Below are 18,325 nucleotides of genomic sequence, written 5' to 3' on the forward strand. Positions count from 1 at the left end.
TGTATTAATTGCTTTGTACCATTTTTGTTGTCAGCGGTGTCCTCTTTGAGATATTAGACCATTAAAGCCTAGGAATTATCCATGTACTGAAACTACAAATTGGCACTGCTACAGGTGCCACATAGTACCCATTCATTTCATAGTAGATCCGCCCCTGTATAAACCTTCCTATTTTCAAACCGAACCTGCCTTCCCCTAGTTTGTTTTAGTGTAATAGTCAGTAAGCTAAAAAAGGGAGGTTCATGCAGGAAGGTTTAGAGGACAGATAATGCACATTCTATGGTCATGTGAAGCATTCCTTCTTTGAAAAAAGACAGGCTCACTGTTCTTTTCTTATTCTTTGTAGTTTACTTTGTGTGCCCTTTGTGTGGCGTCTCAGGAATTGACAGAGATGGCTTTTCATGAAACATCACAAAACATGTTTTTCTCCATTCTTCCGATCTTCCCAGCAATAACAGCACCTAGTTATTATCTCATTGGTAATTATCACACTTGTCATCACTGAATCTCCTTTGGATAAGGTCCTCATAGATTTTGAGAGAATACTAGTCAAAGACTAGTATTAAAGAATCCCTTCCTGCCATTTCAAACAATGGGGAGGGCAGAGGAAGAGGCAGGATTTCCACTTTTCACTTGGAGAGTTGTAATTCAGTCTTTTAATCTGTGGATTGGTGGAATGACATGGCATTTGTGTGAGGGCAAAAGATTCTAGTGAGGTTGGTTCTGAAGCTAACAGGCATGTTCTCGATGGAAGTAAAGGTGTGTGACTAGAAGGAACATTTGCCTCAGCATGCTGCTGATTATTGTGTCCATTCTCTCCTTTCTGCCACATGTGATGTGCAAACATAACAAACATTGCACCACCAATCATTCGCTCAGCATTCCACATGAATTCTATCAGCCTGGTGACTTTATAATTGGTGGACTTGCTTCTCATATCTTTGGCTCTTTTGCTAAAGAAGACTTCAGAGAAATCCTTATCACCCATCAAGTCCGTACTTTCTTGTAAGTAGTAATCAAGTACACATCAAGTAATCATTTGATTCTGATTCCCGAATGCTAACCATGCTTACTCAGAAACAAGCCCCCATGATTTCAGTGGGATTTCTTTTCCCTAGTGAAGGCAGGAATAAGAGTTAGGTGCAAAACTGAGGAGGAAGGGAAATGGTGATCTGAAACCGCTGGTAAGATGAGATAGCTTGGACTTGCTGATCAGTTCTGATCCCCCATTTCCTCCCTCCTCTTCACAATTCTCTTCCAGGCAGCGCTTCATTAGAGGAGCAAAGGTTTAGTTTTACTTGGAAATCTGAGCTTCCGATGTGGAAGCCCTTCTTGAAATGAGGGGCTTCTGAATGCACTGAAAAGCCAAAGAAGTAAGAGAAGCAGAGTCCCCAAACAGGTGCAAACACCAGAGTCACTTTCAGATGACTTGTTTATTTAGCATTCATCCATATTAGACACTGTTGGTTTTTAATGAGCACTCATTCTGATTTGTTTGTGTGGAGCTTCAATGATGTGTGAAGCTTGCATTGTCCTACACTTCGCACTGAATTTCCTCATAGGTGTTAGAATCACAACCCAAAACATTGGCAACCTGGAAGCACCCTCGGAGAAGTAACCAACATCCAACTGTTGAAAGCTTCCAGTACCCATCACCAGGCAGGAGGGGAGATATAGGGGATGGGGAAGGTGACAGGATACTCCCCAAAGTGCAAGTGGTAAGATAGCTCTCTGGCTTCACTTTGAGTTCTTGAGAGAGGCTTGCTTTGACCCCACAGTGTGTTATGGTGAGTGATGGGGAGAGAAATAGAAATTCCACAGCTCTCCACAGCACCATCCTGATTTCAGAGGTAAGGGAGCATGTTGGAGATAAAGTGAGGTGCCCTTCTCAGGTCTGAACATTAAAGCAATCCTGATAAGAGTTTTGGGTGAGGAATCTAACAAATGTAAACAAATTATGCATAGCTCGGATGAGGTAAAGAGTGGCAGCCAGTTCAGTAGATAGTCTTGTAAGAGCAGCCACACTACAGAATAGGAATAGGTAACCAAGGGGTAGGGTGTTAGAGAAAAGGTGTGAACCCTTCCCTGGTCTAAATATTAAACCAAGCCTGAGAAGAGTTTCTGTTGAGGAATCTTAAAAGCTCATCTTGCCTTTGAAGTAGGTTTTTTAGAGCACCATTTGTTCTCCTCTAAGCCGGGCTATGACAAACACACATGACACCCCAAGTTGAAAATATGTCAAGTTGAAAATGTTTCACGGATCTAGAAATGTTGATTATTATCCTACCTCTCTCTCCTCATTTTCAAACAAATGAGTTCTCTGCTAAGATTGATACAAAGCTCTTAAGGAGTAAAGGGGGGGCATCCTAAGCAGCAGATAGTATTGGAGGAGCAGCAACATTCTAGCCTAGGAGCAATTTTCCAATGGCTTGCATATCTCTCAGTTATACATCATAAAATTATCGATTGCAGTATTATGCCTAAGAACTATCAGCATATTCTGGCTTTGGTGTTTGCGGTCAAGGAGATCAATGAGAATCCCACGATCTTGCCTAATATCACCTTGGGATTCCACATCTATGACAGTTACACCAATAATAGGATGACCTATCGGGCCATTCTGGACCTTATTTCCATGCATCCCAGATATGTAGCCAACTACAGGTGTGGCATTGAAAAAAATCTGATGACTGTCATTGGGGGACTTGACTTTGGAACATCCCTCTACATAGCAACCATATTGGGTGTCTACAAGATTCCCCAGGTAAAATACTGATTTGGGCACTTCGCAGCTCACTTATTATTATGTTTCCTAACCAGTGTTCGGAGTTTCCATGCGCTGCTCTGATTCGTCAGAAGCGGCTTAGTCCTGCTGGCCACATGACCCGGAAGCTGTACGCCGGCTCCCTTGGCCAATAAAGCGAGATGAGCGCCGCAACCCCAGAGTTGGTCATGACTGGACCTAATGGTCAGGGGTCCCTTTACCCTTTACCTTTAACCAGTGTTCACCCAGTGTTTGCCATAGCTCAGTGCAGGCACCTCTCAGTTGGGCACCAATGACATTCTATGAGAACAAGAGAGAAGTTCATGGTGGGCTCCAGCACCTATTTTTCTTGAAAAATAGCATTGGGTTTTAAACACGTAATTTAATGGTAAGTCACTTTAGGAGGATTTCTATATTTAAAGGATTTAGATATAAAAAAATATAAATAGCTAAAATAATTTTTTTTCTAAGTTCGCCTTGTATCTGAAAGAAAACATGATTGGTGCCTGGTGAGCAATAAATGGGTTGCTGTGACCATAAGGTTGTCTCTGATGTCACTTTTTACACCTTCCATGAGGAGGAAAGAGAGAATAGCCTCCGCCAGGGCCGTCCCTACCATTGTACCAAGTGAACAATCATATCAGGCCGTTCTGATAGGGGTCACATATCAGTGGTGGTTGAGACAAGACACATGACTCTAGTTCTGTAGGCTGCAGTTCAGCCATGCAAACACCAGATGTTTCCAAATCAACCTCTCTCTATCCAGGCAAACAAGAGGCAGTATTACTGTTGAGAGACACATGCTAGCCAAGTATATGAACTGTGTGACACAGGAAGAGTGAGACATGTGTCCTGGGGACATCCTCTGTAGAGTATCCCGAGGGCAGCATAAGGCCCTGGGTGTGAGGTTACTCATCCTTCTACAATCCAGTGTCTATGACTCTTTCTTGGAGGTTGCAACACAGCCTCTCCTGGTTGCTATCTCGGGAAATGCAGTTTTCTCTCCCAGTCTTTTTGACAGAACAGAAACCACATATGAGTTCCTTCTACTACATTCATGAACCAATTTATATTTCTTCCTTTCCTTTCCTTTCAGCTCAGTTATGGCTCCTTTGCTCCAGAGAACACGGATCAAAGCCGACCCACTTCCTTCTACCGGATGGTGCCCAACGATGACCATCAGTACACTGGGATTGTTGAGTTACTTCTCCACTTTTCATGGACATGGGTAGGATTACTTGCAGGCAATAATGAGAGTGGAGAGAAGTGTATGCAGACTCTGCAACCTCTGCTTTCCAGTAAACATATTTGCTTGGCCTTCTTAGAGAGAACTCCCCAAGCTAGTTATGCGTATAATAACCTTCCTTTACTGTATCTCCAAGTGAATCAAGTGATTGTGAAGAGCAAAGCCAGTGCTGTTATTTTCTGCGGGAATTCTGCATCCATACTTGCGTTACAACCAATGTTAGCACAATGGGAAGGGGGAAATGTGGCTGGGACACCTATGAGGAAAGTGTGGATTCTGACTGCTCAGCTCGATTTCATAGGAACCACTTATCCAAAAAGATGGGATATGCAAGTCTTCCAAGGTTCCATCTCCTTTACAGTTCATTCAAATGAGGTACAAGGATTCAGAGCCTTTCTTCAGCTCCTAAACCCCTTTGAGGAAAATGGAGATGGTTTTCTCAAGCAGTTCTGGACCCTGGTTTTTCACTGTTTATTTCCAAAGTCCAACACAGAGGAGAAGCCCAGTGGAAGCTGCACTGGAGAGGAGAAGCTGGAGGAGCTCCCTTCATCTGATTTTGAGATGAGCATGACTGGCCACAGCTACAGTGTCTATAATGCTGTCTATGCCATGGCACATGCTTTACATAACACATTCTTGCACAGGTACAAGCAGAGGGCAGCGATGGAAGGAGAGATGCAGGAGCTTCCGAAGGTGCAAGCTTGGCAGGTACTGGTTACCATTTGACATGGGTGGGATCATGACGTCCAGTCAGGCTGCTTTAACCTCGGCCCTCCAGATGTGTATAAAACCCATCCCACAAATTGGTAACATCAAAATCTCCCCAGTAACCCAAACAGCCCAATCACTGCCAATGGCTATCTAAACGATCCTGACCAGCAACAGAGGGGTGGCCTGTCAGACCCCACGGCAACATGCGCTCTCTATGAAGGAGAACATGCTTTGCCAATCTTTGATCGTTTACATGGGAATTAAACACTAGTTCCTATTTACAGAGTTATGTGGAAGAGAGCTTGCGTTGTTTGACCCTTTAAGTAGTTCCCTTTCGCCTGCTATAAAAACTATGCAATGGACTATCTTTTATATTTTAAACAGAGAATAACTTTTACTCAGTGTACTTGCACGGGTTAGATTAAATATACCAAACAGGCAGGTGTTCCTTATGTTACCAAAACATCTTACATAGATTTGAACCTAAGACAAAAACTGCTACAGACTGACTAACTCTGAGACAGGAAGCAGCATAACAGAACATAACTGCTGCTCTGTTAAGACTGTTCATAACTGCCATAATTGTACCAACTGAAATAAGTGCCTCCCACAAAGAACATCACAGAGTTCTCTAGCCCTTGTGAGCATTAAGCCTTTCCTTAGCATTTTGGATGCTTTCATCTCACAGTTTAGGGGCTGGGGGAGTGAGGTCCTCCATTGCTCTTTCCCTTTTACAAGCTCTCATCCCCTTACGCTGCTATTGGGGACCTTTAAGGCACTTATTGGTTAACTGGAAAAGTCCTACCAAGCCAGCAATTCTGGTGGCTTCTCCAATTGCTCTGTGGTTCTTCCGACCAGGGAGAGGGGAGGAAGGAGAGAGTTTTAGCCACCAGTGTTTCTTGTAGTGAAGTGGGCAACAATGAATTCAGTGCCTTTGATAATGAATTTGTTGTGCAAGACGGTCCAGAGTGGAATGGCAAGATGTTATTGAGACTTTTTGGGGCTACTGCATCTGTAATCAAAAGCTTTCACCCTGTGGCTACAGCCCTTGTAATTGTTTCTTGTTCAGCAGGGAACTATGTGCTTTAGCTTATTTAAAAGGTGTATAAACCACCCTTCAAAAGATTTAAAGCTCTACTCCCAGCTTTAAAATCCCTGTCATTTACAGGCAGACTCTGCCCCAAACTGAGTTCAGTAAGGAGTGACATTCGGGCTTTAATTCATTGCTCCTTTGTTTCCCTTTCAATGCAGCTTCACCCCTTTCTTAGGAGTGTCTCATTTAACAACAGTGCTGGAGAAAAGGTATCTTTTGGTGAAAACAGGGAATTAGAAACGGGATTTGATATTACGAACTTGGTCACTTTCCCAAATAACTCCTATGTGAGAATCAAGGTTGGGAGGATAGATCTGGAGGCTCCCCCAGGAAAGCAATTTTCCATTCATGAGGACAAAATGGTGTGGCATAAAAGTTTTCTCCAGGTGAGGAATGACAGCAATGTCCATGAGATGTGTGTAAACAAAATATTATTGCATTGCAGATCATTAGTCTAGCAAAGTGTGGTACATATCTTGAACTACATGTGGAACATGGACTCCTTATTTTGCTTTTGTTTTCTTTTAATAGAAGGTTAGGACCTGTTACCTGTTTGGGTTCAGCATTGTTTTGATGAAATCATAATGAGAAATTTGCATGTTTTCTAGGTCTTCATACTACACCCCGATTGCTCCTTGTCTTTGGCAGGAAGATATGAAGAAAGCTTTTGAAAGGAGTCAGCTGAAGCCTCTTTTCAGTTTGGAAATGTGATAATAACACATTGTTCCAAATCCCAGAGAGGCTTCTAACCATGTTCAGACGTGTGTGTTAGACTGCTCCTTACACCCCCCTACTCAGCACAGGAAGATCAGAGGGGGGACAAGTACAACAAGAATGTCTCTGGACACTGGGTGCAGGGCTGGTGAATATTCACCCACCCCTCAATTTGAGGAGGCTCAAAAGAAAGCCATTTTAAGCACCTCCCCACCCCCCCAATTGTGGATAGTGGTATTTTTCTCCCTGACTTGGTTCTAAGGAGATCATTTGCACCTCTTAGTCAATACTAAATTCCCACTGCGCATACAATACTGAGAATGCTTGGAATGCCATGCGTTCCTAATTGTAGCTGAGATAATGGGAGGCAAAGATCCTATACATCTATATGTGCTAAACTGTCCCCATGCTTATTCCAATGGACAGGTTCCACCCCATTCTGTGTGTAGCCCAAGTTGCCCTCCTGGATCCAGAAAGAAAAAGAAGGAGGGGGAGAAATTCTGCTGCTATGATTGTGCTCCATGTCCCGAAGGAAGGATTGCTTCCCAGAAGGGTAAGAGACACAACTCTCCCCCCTTCCCCCCCTCACACACTACAGTGGACAGGCCACCCCGATCTCCACAGTTGACATACCAGATGAAGCTGGTAAGAGGCCCCAGTAGCTACACATGCTAATTGGCTTGGGGTTCAAACACATTGCATTGTATCTGGTTTGTTGGGAAATACCTAAGATACTTCCGATTTCATTCGAAGAGATCCATATTGGTGGAATTTGTATTTGCTCTTTAAGACATGATGAGTCTGCATCTAATCTTTTCTTTTTTACCTCAGACATGAATGACTGTAATGGATGCTCAGAAGATCACTACCCAAACAAGGACCAGACACAATGCATTCCAAAGACAATCAGCTTCCTGACTTTTGGAGAACCACTTGGGATGTGCATAGCATTTCTCTCTCTCCTTTTCTTTCTGCTCACACTTTTGGTCCTAGTAATCTTTGCTAAGCATCAAGACACACCCCTCGTCAGGGCCAACAATCGAGACCTGACCTACACTCTCCTCTCGTCTCTCCTCCTTTGCTTTCTCTGCCCCTTCATCTTCCTCAGCCGACCAGACAGAGTGACCTGCCTTGTCCGACAAATGGCTTTTGGTGTGGTTTTCACAGTGACTGTTTCTTGTGTGTTGGCCAAAACCATTACCGTTGTTCTGGCATTCATGGCCACCAAACCAGGATCCAGAATGAGGAAATGGGTGGGGAAAAGACTGGCAAGCGCCATTGTGTTGACTTGTACTATTATCCAAGCTGGTATTTGCACTGTGTGGCTGGGAACCTCTCCCCCATTTCCCCATTTTGACAAGCTTCATGTGACGGGAGAAATCATTCTGGAATGTAATGAAGGGTCAGCTGCCCTGTTTTACTGTGTCTTAGGCTACATGGGCTTCCTGGCCATTGTCAGTTTTGTTGTAGCATTTTTAGCCAGGAAACTGCCTGACAGCTTTAATGAAGCCAAATATATCACCTTCAGCATGCTGTTGTTTTGTAGTGTTTGGATCTCCTTTGTTCCGGTCTACCTGAGCTCCAAGGGAAAACACATGGTGGCTGTGGAGATCTTCTCCATCTTGGCCTCCAGTGCTGGCTTAATGGGTTCCATCTTTGCTCCCAAATGCTACATTATTATGCTGAGGCCTGACCAGAACACCAGAGGTCAATTAATTAGAAACTGAATGAGAGCGAAAAATAATAATTTCACAGGTGTGGCATTTGAAACCAGCCAATCAACCTGTTTGTGTTTCCTTTTTGGTGGTGTTCCAGGACTGTTGCTTAATGGATGATACTTCACAAATGGTACCAGAACATTCATTTCCTATCACAGAACACCTCAGGTTGTAGCCTTACAATTACTTGGGAATCATCTCCATTGAAATTAATGAAATTCACTATGTGTATATAGGATTACAGTTTCAATAAAATATTCTAGTATGCAAAGGAAGCAATCACATACAAAAGAAGATGGTGTAAAGCAAGTCCAGCATAAGATATACAAGTGGAAACTACTCAAGATGCAAGCCGAATTCAGCAGCAGCACTATTGTGGCCTGAGGAGGCCTAACTTGGCAAAAGAGAACCAACCTCTAAAGTATTGTGGGAGTTATAACATCCTATTTGACAGCTTACCTTACTCCGCTTTGCCAAGTTACATGATGAAACGGACAGGACATTTATTTACTTATTTAGCCTATCTCCTTTTCACAGTGACTGTTTCTTGTGTGTTGGCCAAAACCACCACTGTGGTTCTGGCCTTTGGGGCCACCAAACCAGGATCCAGAATGAGGAAATGGATGGGGAAAAGACTGGCAAGCACCACTGTGCTTTCTTGTTCCCTTATCCAAATTGGTGTTTGTGCTGTGTGGTTAGGAACCTCTCCACCTTTCCCCAATTCTGACTTGCACTCTGTAAAGGACAAAATAATACTAGACTGTAATGAAGGGTCGGTTGTCATGTTTTACTGTGTCCTGGGTTACATGGGCTTCCTTGCCTTTCTCAGTTTTGTTGTAGCATTTTTAGCCCGGAAACTGACTGACAGCTTTAATGAGGCCAAATTCATCACCTTAAGCATGCTCTTGTTTTGTAGTGTTTGGATTTCCTTTGTTCCAGTGTACCTGAGCACTAAGGGGAAATACATGGTGGCTGTGGAGATCTTCTCCATCTTGGCCTCCAGTGCTGGCTTATTAGGTTTCATCTTTTCCCCCAAATGCTACATCATTGTGTTGCGGCCTGATCTAAATGACAAACAGCAGTTAATAAGGAGGAAACATTAGTATATCCCACTGCCAGTCTTTTCTTTCAGACTACTCTATAGTTAATATTCATATGCTCTCCATTATACAGTTATTTTGTATTAATTGCTTTGTACCATTTTTGTTGTCAGCAGTGTCCTCTTTGAGATATTAGACCATTAAAGCCTAGGAATTATCCATGTGCTGAAACTACAGATTTGCACTGCTACAGGTGCCACATAGTACCCATTCATTTCATAGTAGATCCGCCCCTGTATAAACCTTCCTATTTTCAAACCGAACCTGCCTTCCCCTAGTTTGTTTTAGTGTAATAGTCAGTAAGCTAAAAAAGGGAGGTTCATGCAAGAAGGTTTAGAGGACAGATAATGCATATTCTATGGTCAAGTGAAGCATTCCTTCTCTGAAAAAAGACAGGCTCACTGTTCTGTTCTTTTCTTATTCTTTGTAGTTTACTTTGTGTGCCCTTTGTGTCTCGTCTCAGGAACTGACAGAGATGGCTTTTCATGAAACATCACAAAACATGTTTTTCTCCATTCTTCCGATCTTCCCAGCAATAACAGCACCTAGTTATTATCTCATTGGTAATTATCACACTTGTCATCACTGAATCTCCTTTGGATAAGGTCCTCATAGATTTTGAGAGAATACTAGTCAAAGACTAGTATTAAAGAATCCCTTCCTGCCATTTCAAACAATGGGGAGGGCAGAGGAAGAGGCAGGATTTCCACTTTTCACTTGGAGAGTTGTAATTCAGTCTTTTAATCTGTGGATTGGTGGAATGACATGGCATTTGTGTGAGGGCAAAAGATTCTAGTGAGGTTGGTTCTGAAGCTAACAGGCATGTTCTCGATGGAAGTAAAGGTGTGTGACTAGAAGGAACATTTGCCTCAGCATGCTGCTGATTATTGTGTACATTCTCTCCTTTCTGCCATGTGTGATGTGCAAACATAACAAACGTTGCACCACCAATCATTTGCTCAGCATTCCACATGAATTCTATCAGCCTGGTGACTTTATAATTGGTGGACTTGCTTCTCATATCTTTGGCTCTTTTGCTAAAGAAGACTTCAGAGAAATCCTTATCACCCATCAAGTTCGTACTTTCTTGTAAGTAGTAATCAAGTACACATCAACAAATCATTTGATTCTGATTCCCCAATGCTAACCATAAATTTCGGTAGGATTCCCCTCCCCACCCCCACCCCCGTCAGAGGTATGAATAGTAGAGGTGCTAAACTGAGGAGTTACCTTAGAGGAAGGGAAATGGTGATCTGACACTGCTAGTAAGATGAGATAGCTTGGACTTGCTGATCAGTTATGATCCCCCATTTCCTCCCTCCTCTTCACAATTCTCTTCCAGGCAGCGCTTCATTAGAAGAGCAAGGGTTTAGTTTTACTTGGAAATCTGAGCTTCCGATGTGGAAGCCCTTCTTGAAATGAGGGGCTTCTGAATGCACTGAAGAGCCAAAGAAGTAAGAGAAGCAGAGTCCCCAAACAGGTGCAAACACCAGAGTCACTTTCAGATGACTTGTTTATTTAGCATTCATCCATATTAGACAGTGTTGGCTTTTTAATGAGCACTCATTCTGATTTGTTTGTGTGGAGCTTATATAATGTGTGAAGCTTGCATTGTCCCACACTTTGCGCTGAATTTCCTCATAGGTGTTAGAATCACAACCCAAAACATTGGAAGCACCCTCGGAGAAGTAATCAACATCCAACTGTTGAAAGCTTCCAGGACCCATCACCAGGCAGGAGGGGAGATATAGGGGATGGGGGAGGTGACAGGATACTCCCCAAAGTGCAAGTGGTAAAATAGCTCTCTGGTTTCACTTTGAGTTCTTGAGAGAGGCTTGCTTTGACCCCACAGTGTGTTATGGTGAGGGATGGGGAGAGAAATAGAAATTCCACAGCTCTCCACAGCACCATCCTGATTTCAGAGGTAAGGGAGCACGTTGGGGGTAAAGTGAGGTGCCCTTCTCTGGTCTTAACATTAAAGCAATCCTGATAAGAGTTTTGGGTGAGGAATCTAACAAATGTAAACAAATTATGCATAGCTCTGATGAGGTAAAGAGTGACGGCCAACTCAGTAGATACTCTTGTAAGAGCAGCCATACTACAGTATAGGCAAAGGCTCCCAAAGGATAGTATGTTGGAGAAGAGGTGTGAGCCCTTCCCTGGTCTATCCCTTGGAATATTAAACAAAGCCTGAAAAGAGTTTTTGGTGAGGAATCTTAAAAGCTGATCTTACCTTTGAAGTAGGCTTTAAGAGCCCCATTTGTTCTCCTCCAAGCCAGGCTATGACAAACACACATGGCACCCCAAGTTGAAAATATGTCAAGCTGAAAATGTTTCACGGATCTAGAAATGTTGGTTACTATCCTTCCTCTATCCATTACAGTATTATGCCTAAGAACTATCAGCATATTCTGGCTTTGGTGTTTGCGGTCAAGGAGATCAATGAGAACCCCATGATCTTGTCTAATATCACCTTGGGATTCCACATCTATGACAGTTACACCAGTAAAAGGATGACCTACCGGGCCATTCTGGACCTTATTTCCATGCATCCCAACTACAGGTGCGGAATTGAAAAAAATCTGATGACTGTCATTGGGGGTCTTGACTTTGGAACATCCCTCTACATAGCAACCATATTGGGTGTCTACAAGATTCCCCAGGTAAAATACTGATTTGGGCACTTCACAGCTCACTTATTATTATCTTTCCTAACCAGTGTTCGGCGTTTCCGTGCGCTGCTCTGGTTCGCCAGAAGCGGCTTAGTTCTGCTGGCCACATGACCCGGAAGCTGTACGCCGGCTCCCTTGGCCCTAAAGCGAGATGAGCGCCGCAATCCCAGAGTAGGTCACGACTGGACCTAATGGTCGGGGGTCCCTTTACCCTTAACCTTTAACCAGTGTTCACCCAGTGTTTGCCATAGCTCAGTGCAGGCACCTCTCAGTTGGGCACCATTGCCATTCTATGAGAACAAGAGAGAAGTTCAAGGTGGGCTCCAGCACCTCTTTTTCTAGAAAAATAGCACTGGGTTTTAAAAACGTAATTTAATGGTAAGTCACTTTAGGAGGTTTTCTATATTTAAAGGATTTAGATATATAAAAATATAAATAGCTAAAATAATTTTTTTTTATAAGTTCACCTTGCATCTGAAAGAAAACATTATTGGTACCTGGTGAGCTATAAATGGGTTGCTGTGACCAAAAGGTTGTCTCTGATGTCACCTTTTACACTTTCCATGAGGAGGAAAGTGAGAGAATAGCCTGTCGACATGCAGAGGGCCGGGAGGCCAGCTGGCTAGCCCCAGCTGGGCCGTCTCCTTCCAGTGGCCCGGTGCGAAGACCATCGCCTCTGCTCCGACATAAATCAGTGAGCCGGGCTTCATAGCCAGGGCACACAATCAGCAGATCGAACTGTGCACACGGAATAGGCGTGAGGCTTGTGGAAGCATTCTAAAACTAAAGATTTATTAATCATAAATCAGGACAAAAAAACATGTCATCTCTCTCTCACATGTTGTCTCAGAGAGAACAGCAAAAGCAAAAGCAATACACACAACGGAAGTTCCCAGCATACTGTGCTGGAATGTAAACAGACATGTGACACGTAACAATCCCATGTCTGTTCCTTAAGGTGGAATGGAAATGTCAACACAGCCTCTGCCAGGGCCGTCCCAACCATAGTATCAAGTAAATAACCATATCAGGCCGTTTGTGATGGCCTGGGATTCAGACTCGGAGGCTGAACCTGAGGAATCCCAGCCTGCGCAGGATTCCCCGCCTCCAGAACCAGCTGAGCCAGGGCTGGGGCTTCAGCCTGATGCGTCCTCACCTGTGCTGGCTCCTCAGGTGCAGGCACCAGCTGAGTCTGCTCTGGCTCCTGAGGTGATGGAGGACCCATTGCCTGCAGGTGCTCCACTCTCAGCCCCGTCAGGGGAAGCTCTGGGTCCGGTAACCCTCCAGCCTCTCCTGAGCTGCAGAGGCTCAGGACAGAGAGGCGGAGGGAACTAAGTTCCCGCAGCAGGAGTGCTCACCTCCAGGCCAGGGGAGGCGAGTCACCTGTGGACTGGGGCCGCCCTATGCCTCAGGGCAGATAAAAGCCAGCCAGCCCCAGTCCCAAGTTGTGGGACCAACATTGTTGGTAGCCAGTTCCTGCCTGAACCCTGTCCTGCTTGTCTGCCGGAGCTCCTGACCTCACCCGACTCCATGCCTTGGACCCAGCTTCAGCTTTGATGGACAGCCTCCATACTGCACCCTTGACCTCAGACTGGGACCTCGCCTCACGGTTAACCCATGGGAGCAGCACACCGTTCTTCTTAAATTAGTGCTAGGGGCTGGGTTCCCACATGTGTGAGCTTTTAGGGGGCACATGGCAATGGTAGTTGGGGCAAGAGACATCCCTCTAGTTCTGTAGGCTGCAGTTCAGCCATGCAAACACCAGATGTTTCCAAATCAACCTCTCTCTATCCAGGCAAGCAAGAGGCAGTATTACTGTTCAGAGACACATACTAGCCAAGTATATGAACTGTGTGGCACAGGATGACTGAGACATACGTCCTGGAGGCAAGCTCTGTAGAGTATCCCGAGGGCAACATAAGGACCTGGGTGTGAGGTTACGCATCCTTCTACAATCCAGTGTCTATGACTTTTTCTTGGATGTTGGAGCTATGTATGCAACGCAGCCTCTCCTGGTTCCTATCTTGGGAAATGCAGTTTTCTCTTCCACTCTTTTTGACAGAACAGACACCGCATATGAGTTCCTTCTACTACATCCATGAACCAATTTATATTTCTTCATTTCCTTTCAGCTCAGTTATGGCTCCTTTGCTCCACAGAACACGGATCAAAGCCGATCCACTCCCTTCTACCGGATGGTGCCCAGCGATGACCATCAGTACACTGGGATTGTTGAGTTACTTCTCCACTTTTCATGGACATGGGTCGGATTACTTGCTGGCAATAATGACAGTGGAGAGAAGTGTATGCAGACGCTGCAACCTCTGCTTTCCAGGAAGCATATTTGCTCGGCCTTCTTAGAGAGAACTCCCCAAACTAGTTATGAATATAATAACATTCATTTACTGTATCTCCAAGTGAATCAAGTGATTGTGAAGAGCAAAGCCAGTGCTGTTATTTTCTGCGGGAATTCTGCATCCATACTTGCGTTACAACCAATGTTAGCACAATGTGAAAGGGAAAATGTGGCTGGGACACCTATGAGGAAAGTGTGGATTCTGACTGCTCAGCTTGATTTCATAGGAACCACTTATCCAACAAGATGGGATATGCAAGTCTTCCAAGGTTCCATCTCCTTTACAGTTCATTCAAACGAGGTGCAAAGATTCAGAGACTTTCTTCAGCTCCTAAACCCCTTTGAGGAAAATGGAGACGACTTTCTCAAGCAGTTCTGGACCCTGGTTTTTCGCTGTTTATTTCCAAAGTCCAACACAGAGGAGAAGCCCAGTGGAAGCTGCACCGGAGATGAGAAGCTGGAGGATCTCCCTTCATCTGATTTTGAGATGAGCATGACTGGCCACAGCTACAGTGTCTATAATGCTGTCTATGCCATGGCACATGCTTTACATAACACATTCTTGCACAGGTCCAAACAGAGGGCAGCGATGGAAGGAGAGATGCAGGAGCTACCAAAACTGCAAGCTTGGCAGGTACTGGTTACCATTTGACATGGGCAGGATCATGATGTCCAGGGGTATGTGCAACAGTGCCCTGGAAATTAGTATAGATAACCATACAGCATTTCTCTCATTCAACTTCAGTCTCTTCTATTATTAATTTCTTCCTTCTCTGCAATAAACGCTCAGTGTGGCTCTTTTGCATTTTCCCTAAAGAGAATTTGAGAAATAAATTTGATGGTTTTTCCAAGACACAATATATTGGAAGTGACTGTCTAAGTCAGGCTTCCTCAACCTTGGCCCTCCATATGTTTTTGGCCTAGAACTCCCATGATCCCTAGCTAGCAGGACCAGTGGTCAGGAATGATGGGAACTGTAGTCTCAAAACATCTGGAGGGTCGAGGTTGTGGGCGAGATCCCATCTCTCCTCATTGCCCATGGTGTCTGCCAGAACTGCAAAGCCATTGCAGACAGGGATTTGAAAAGGGAAGATATCATTTGCCAGGAAATAGACCTCATTCTCTGATCGTTTATGTAGGAATTAAACACTAGTTCCTATTTACAGAGTTATGTGGAAGAGAGCTTGGGTTGTTTGGCCCTTTAAGTAGTTCCTTTTCCCCTCCTATAAAAACTATGCAATTGACTCTCTTTTACATTTTAAACAGAGAATAACTTTTATTCAGTGTACTTGCACGGGTTAGATTAAATATTCCAAACAGGCAGGTGTTCCTTATGTTACCAATACACTTTACATAGATTTGAACCTAAGACAAAAACTGCTACAGACTGACTAACTCTGAGACAGGAAGCAGCATAACAGAACATAACTGCTGCTCTGTTAAGACTGTTCATAACTGCCATAATTGTACCAACTGAAATAAGTGCCTCCCGCAAAGGACATCACAGAGTTCTCTAGCCCTTGTGAGCATTAAGCCTTTCCTTAGCATTTTGGATGCTTTCATCTCACAGTTTAGGGGCTGGGGGAGTGAGGTCCTCCATTGCTCTTTCCCTTTTACAAGCTCTCATCCCCTTACGCTGCTATCGGGGGCCTTTAAGACACTTATTGGTTAGTTGGAAAAGTCCTACCAAGCCAGCAATTCCGGTGGCTTCTCCAATTGCTCTGTGGTTCTTCCGACCAGGGAGAAGGGAGGAAGGGGAGAGTTTTAGCCACCAGTGTTTCTTGTAGTGAAGTGGGCAACAATGAATTCAGTGCCTTTGATGATGAATTTGTTGTGCAAGACGGTCCAGAGTGGAATGGCAAGATGTTATTGAGACTTTTTGGGGATACTGCATCTGCAATCAAAAGCTTCCACCCTGTGGCTTCAGCCCTTGTAATTGTTTCTTGTTCAGCAGGGAACTATGTGCTTTAGCTTCTTTAAAAGGTGTATAAACCACCCTTCAAAAGATTTAAAGCTCTAGTCTGAGCTTTAAAATCCCTGTCATTTACAGGCAGATGATCTGCCTCAAACTGAGTTCAATAAGGAGTGACATTCGGGCTTTAATTCATTGCTCCTTTGTTTTCCTTTCAATGCAGCTTCACCCCTTTCTTAGGAGTGTCTCATTTAACAACAGTGCTGGAGAAAAAGTATCTTTCGGTGAAAACAGGGAATTAGAAACAGGATTTGATATTACGAACTTGGTCATTTTCCCAAATAACTCCTATGTGAGAATCAAGGTTGGGAGGATAGATCTGGAGGCTCCCCCAGGAAAGCAATTTTCCATTCATGAGGACAAAATGGTGTGGCATAAAAGTTTTCTCCAGGTGAGGAATGACAGCAATGTCCATGAGATGTGGGTAAACAAAATATTATTGCATTGCAGATCATGAGTCAAGTGTGTTCCTATCAAAGTGTGGTACATATCTTGAAACACATGTGGAACATGGAATCCTTATTTTTCTTTTTTTTTTCTTTTTTTTTTAGGACCCGTTACCCAGTATGTTTTCCAGGTCTTCATACTACACCCCTGATTGCTCCTTGTCTTTGGCAGGAAGATATGAAGGAAGCTTCTAAAAGGAGTCAGCTGAAGCCTCTTTTCAGTTTGGAAATGTGATAACAACACAATGTTCCAAATCCCAGAGAGGCTTCTAAGCATGTTCAGACATGTGTGTTAGACTGCTCCTTACACCCCCCTACTCAGCACAGGAAGATCAGAGGGGGAACAAGTACACCAAGGATGTCTTTGGACATTGGGTGCAGGACTGGTGAATATTCACCCACTCCTCAATTTGAGCCCCTGTGCATTTTCTGTAGTGCCTGAAGGAGGCTCAAAAGAAAGCCATTTTAAGCACCTCACCACCCCTCAATTGTGGATAGTGGTATTTTTCACCCTGAGTTGGTTCTGAGGAGATCATTCGCACCTCTTAGTCAATACTAAATTCCCACTGCGCATACAATACTGAGAATGCTTGGAATGCCATGCGTTCCTAATTGTAGCTGAGATAATGGGAGGCAAAGATCCTATACATCTATATGTGCTAAACTGTCCCCATGCTTATTCCAATGGACAGGTTCCACCCCATTCTGTGTGTAGCCCAAGTTGCCCTCCTGGATCCAGAAAGAAAAAGAATGAGGGGGAGAAATTCTGCTGCTATGATTGTGCTCCATGTCCCGAAGGAAGGATTGCTTCCCAGAAGGGTAAGAGAAAAAACTCTTCCCCCTTCCTCCCCTCACATACAGTGGCCAGGCCATCCCGATCCAAATATCTCCACAGTTGACATACCAGATGAAGATGGTAGGAGGCACCAGTAGCTACACATGCTAGTTGGCTTGGGGTTCAAACACATTACATTGTATCTGGTTTGTTGGGAAATACCTAAGATATTTCCGATTTCATTCGAAGAGGTCCATATTGGTGGAATTTGTATTTGCTCTTTAAGACATGATGAGTCTGCATCTAATCTTTTCTTTTTTACCTCAGACATGAATGACTGTATTGGATGCTCAGAAGATCACTATTCAAGCAAGGACCAAACACAATGCATTCCAAAGACAATAAGCTTCCTGACTTTGGGAGAACCACTCGGGATGTCCATAGCATTTCTCTCTCTCCTTTTCTTTCTGCTCACTCTTTTGGTCCTAGTAATCTTTGCTAAGCATCAAGACACACCACTCGTCAGGGCCAACAATCGAGACCTGACCTACACTCTCCTCTCGTCTCTTCTCCTTTGCTTTCTCTGCCCCTTCATCTTCCTCAGCCGACCAGACAGAGTGACCTGCCTTGTCCGACAAATGGCTTTTGGTGTGGTTTTCACAGTGACTGTTTCTTGTGTGTTGGCCAAAACCATTACCGTTGTTCTGGCATTCATGGCCACCAAACCAGGATCCAGAATGAGGAAATGGGTGGGGAAA

At 44.1% G+C, this 18,325-nt stretch overlaps 2 protein-coding genes across 3 annotated transcripts; both read left to right on the top strand.

Annotated features, from left to right (window-relative positions):
• The first annotated feature begins 31 nt into the window (after positions 1–31).
• On the top strand, positions 32–8,999 carry LOC308460358 (vomeronasal type-2 receptor 26-like). Of its 2 annotated transcripts, XM_080976635.1 has the most exons (7): positions 32–479; positions 880–1,005; positions 2,473–2,764; positions 3,861–4,718; positions 5,973–6,200; positions 6,955–7,081; positions 7,360–8,999. In XM_080976635.1, exons 3-7 carry the CDS (start codon positions 2,477–2,479, stop codon positions 8,253–8,255), a joined length of 2,397 nt encoding a protein of 798 aa, XP_080832761.1. In that variant the 5' UTR covers positions 32–479; positions 880–1,005; positions 2,473–2,476; the 3' UTR covers positions 8,256–8,999. The 2 variants fall into 2 exon arrangements, with proteins under 2 accessions (XP_080832761.1, XP_080832760.1); XM_080976634.1 differs by having other exon boundaries at positions 32–1,005.
• Positions 9,000–9,796: 797 nt separating this feature from the next.
• On the top strand, positions 9,797–17,471 carry LOC308460420 (extracellular calcium-sensing receptor-like). Its single transcript, XM_080976807.1, has 4 exons — positions 9,797–10,435; positions 11,730–12,009; positions 14,151–15,008; positions 16,510–17,471. The coding sequence occupies exons 1-4, from the start codon at positions 10,221–10,223 to the stop codon at positions 16,801–16,803; spliced, it is 1,647 nt and encodes a 548-aa protein (XP_080832933.1). The 5' UTR covers positions 9,797–10,220; the 3' UTR covers positions 16,804–17,471.
• Positions 17,472–18,325: the final 854 nt, after the last annotated feature.

This window comes from Podarcis pityusensis (genome assembly GCF_964106645.2).
Source record: "Podarcis pityusensis genome assembly, chromosome: 13".
NCBI lineage: Eukaryota > Metazoa > Chordata > Lepidosauria > Squamata > Lacertidae > Podarcis > Podarcis pityusensis.

What these genes read in the sequence shown, in the direction of transcription:
- LOC308460358 (XM_080976634.1), top strand. Translation starts at nt 791, where the DNA reads ATGCTGCTGATTATTGTGTCCATTCTCTCCTTTCTGCCACATGTGATG. An exon ending in CATCAAGTCCGTACTTTCTT is followed by an intron (nt 1,006 to 2,472) that starts GTAAGTAGTAAT and finishes TATCGATTGCAG; the next exon opens with TATTATGCCTAAGAACTATC. An exon ending in AAGGATTGCTTCCCAGAAGG is followed by an intron (nt 7,082 to 7,359) that starts GTAAGAGACACA and finishes TTTTTACCTCAG; the next exon opens with ACATGAATGACTGTAATGGA.
- LOC308460420 (XM_080976807.1), top strand. Translation starts at nt 10,221, where the DNA reads ATGCTGCTGATTATTGTGTACATTCTCTCCTTTCTGCCATGTGTGATG. An exon ending in GTGTCTACAAGATTCCCCAG is followed by an intron (nt 12,010 to 14,150) that starts GTAAAATACTGA and finishes ATTTCCTTTCAG; the next exon opens with CTCAGTTATGGCTCCTTTGC. An exon ending in CAAAACTGCAAGCTTGGCAG is followed by an intron (nt 15,009 to 16,509) that starts GTACTGGTTACC and finishes CTTTCAATGCAG; the next exon opens with CTTCACCCCTTTCTTAGGAG.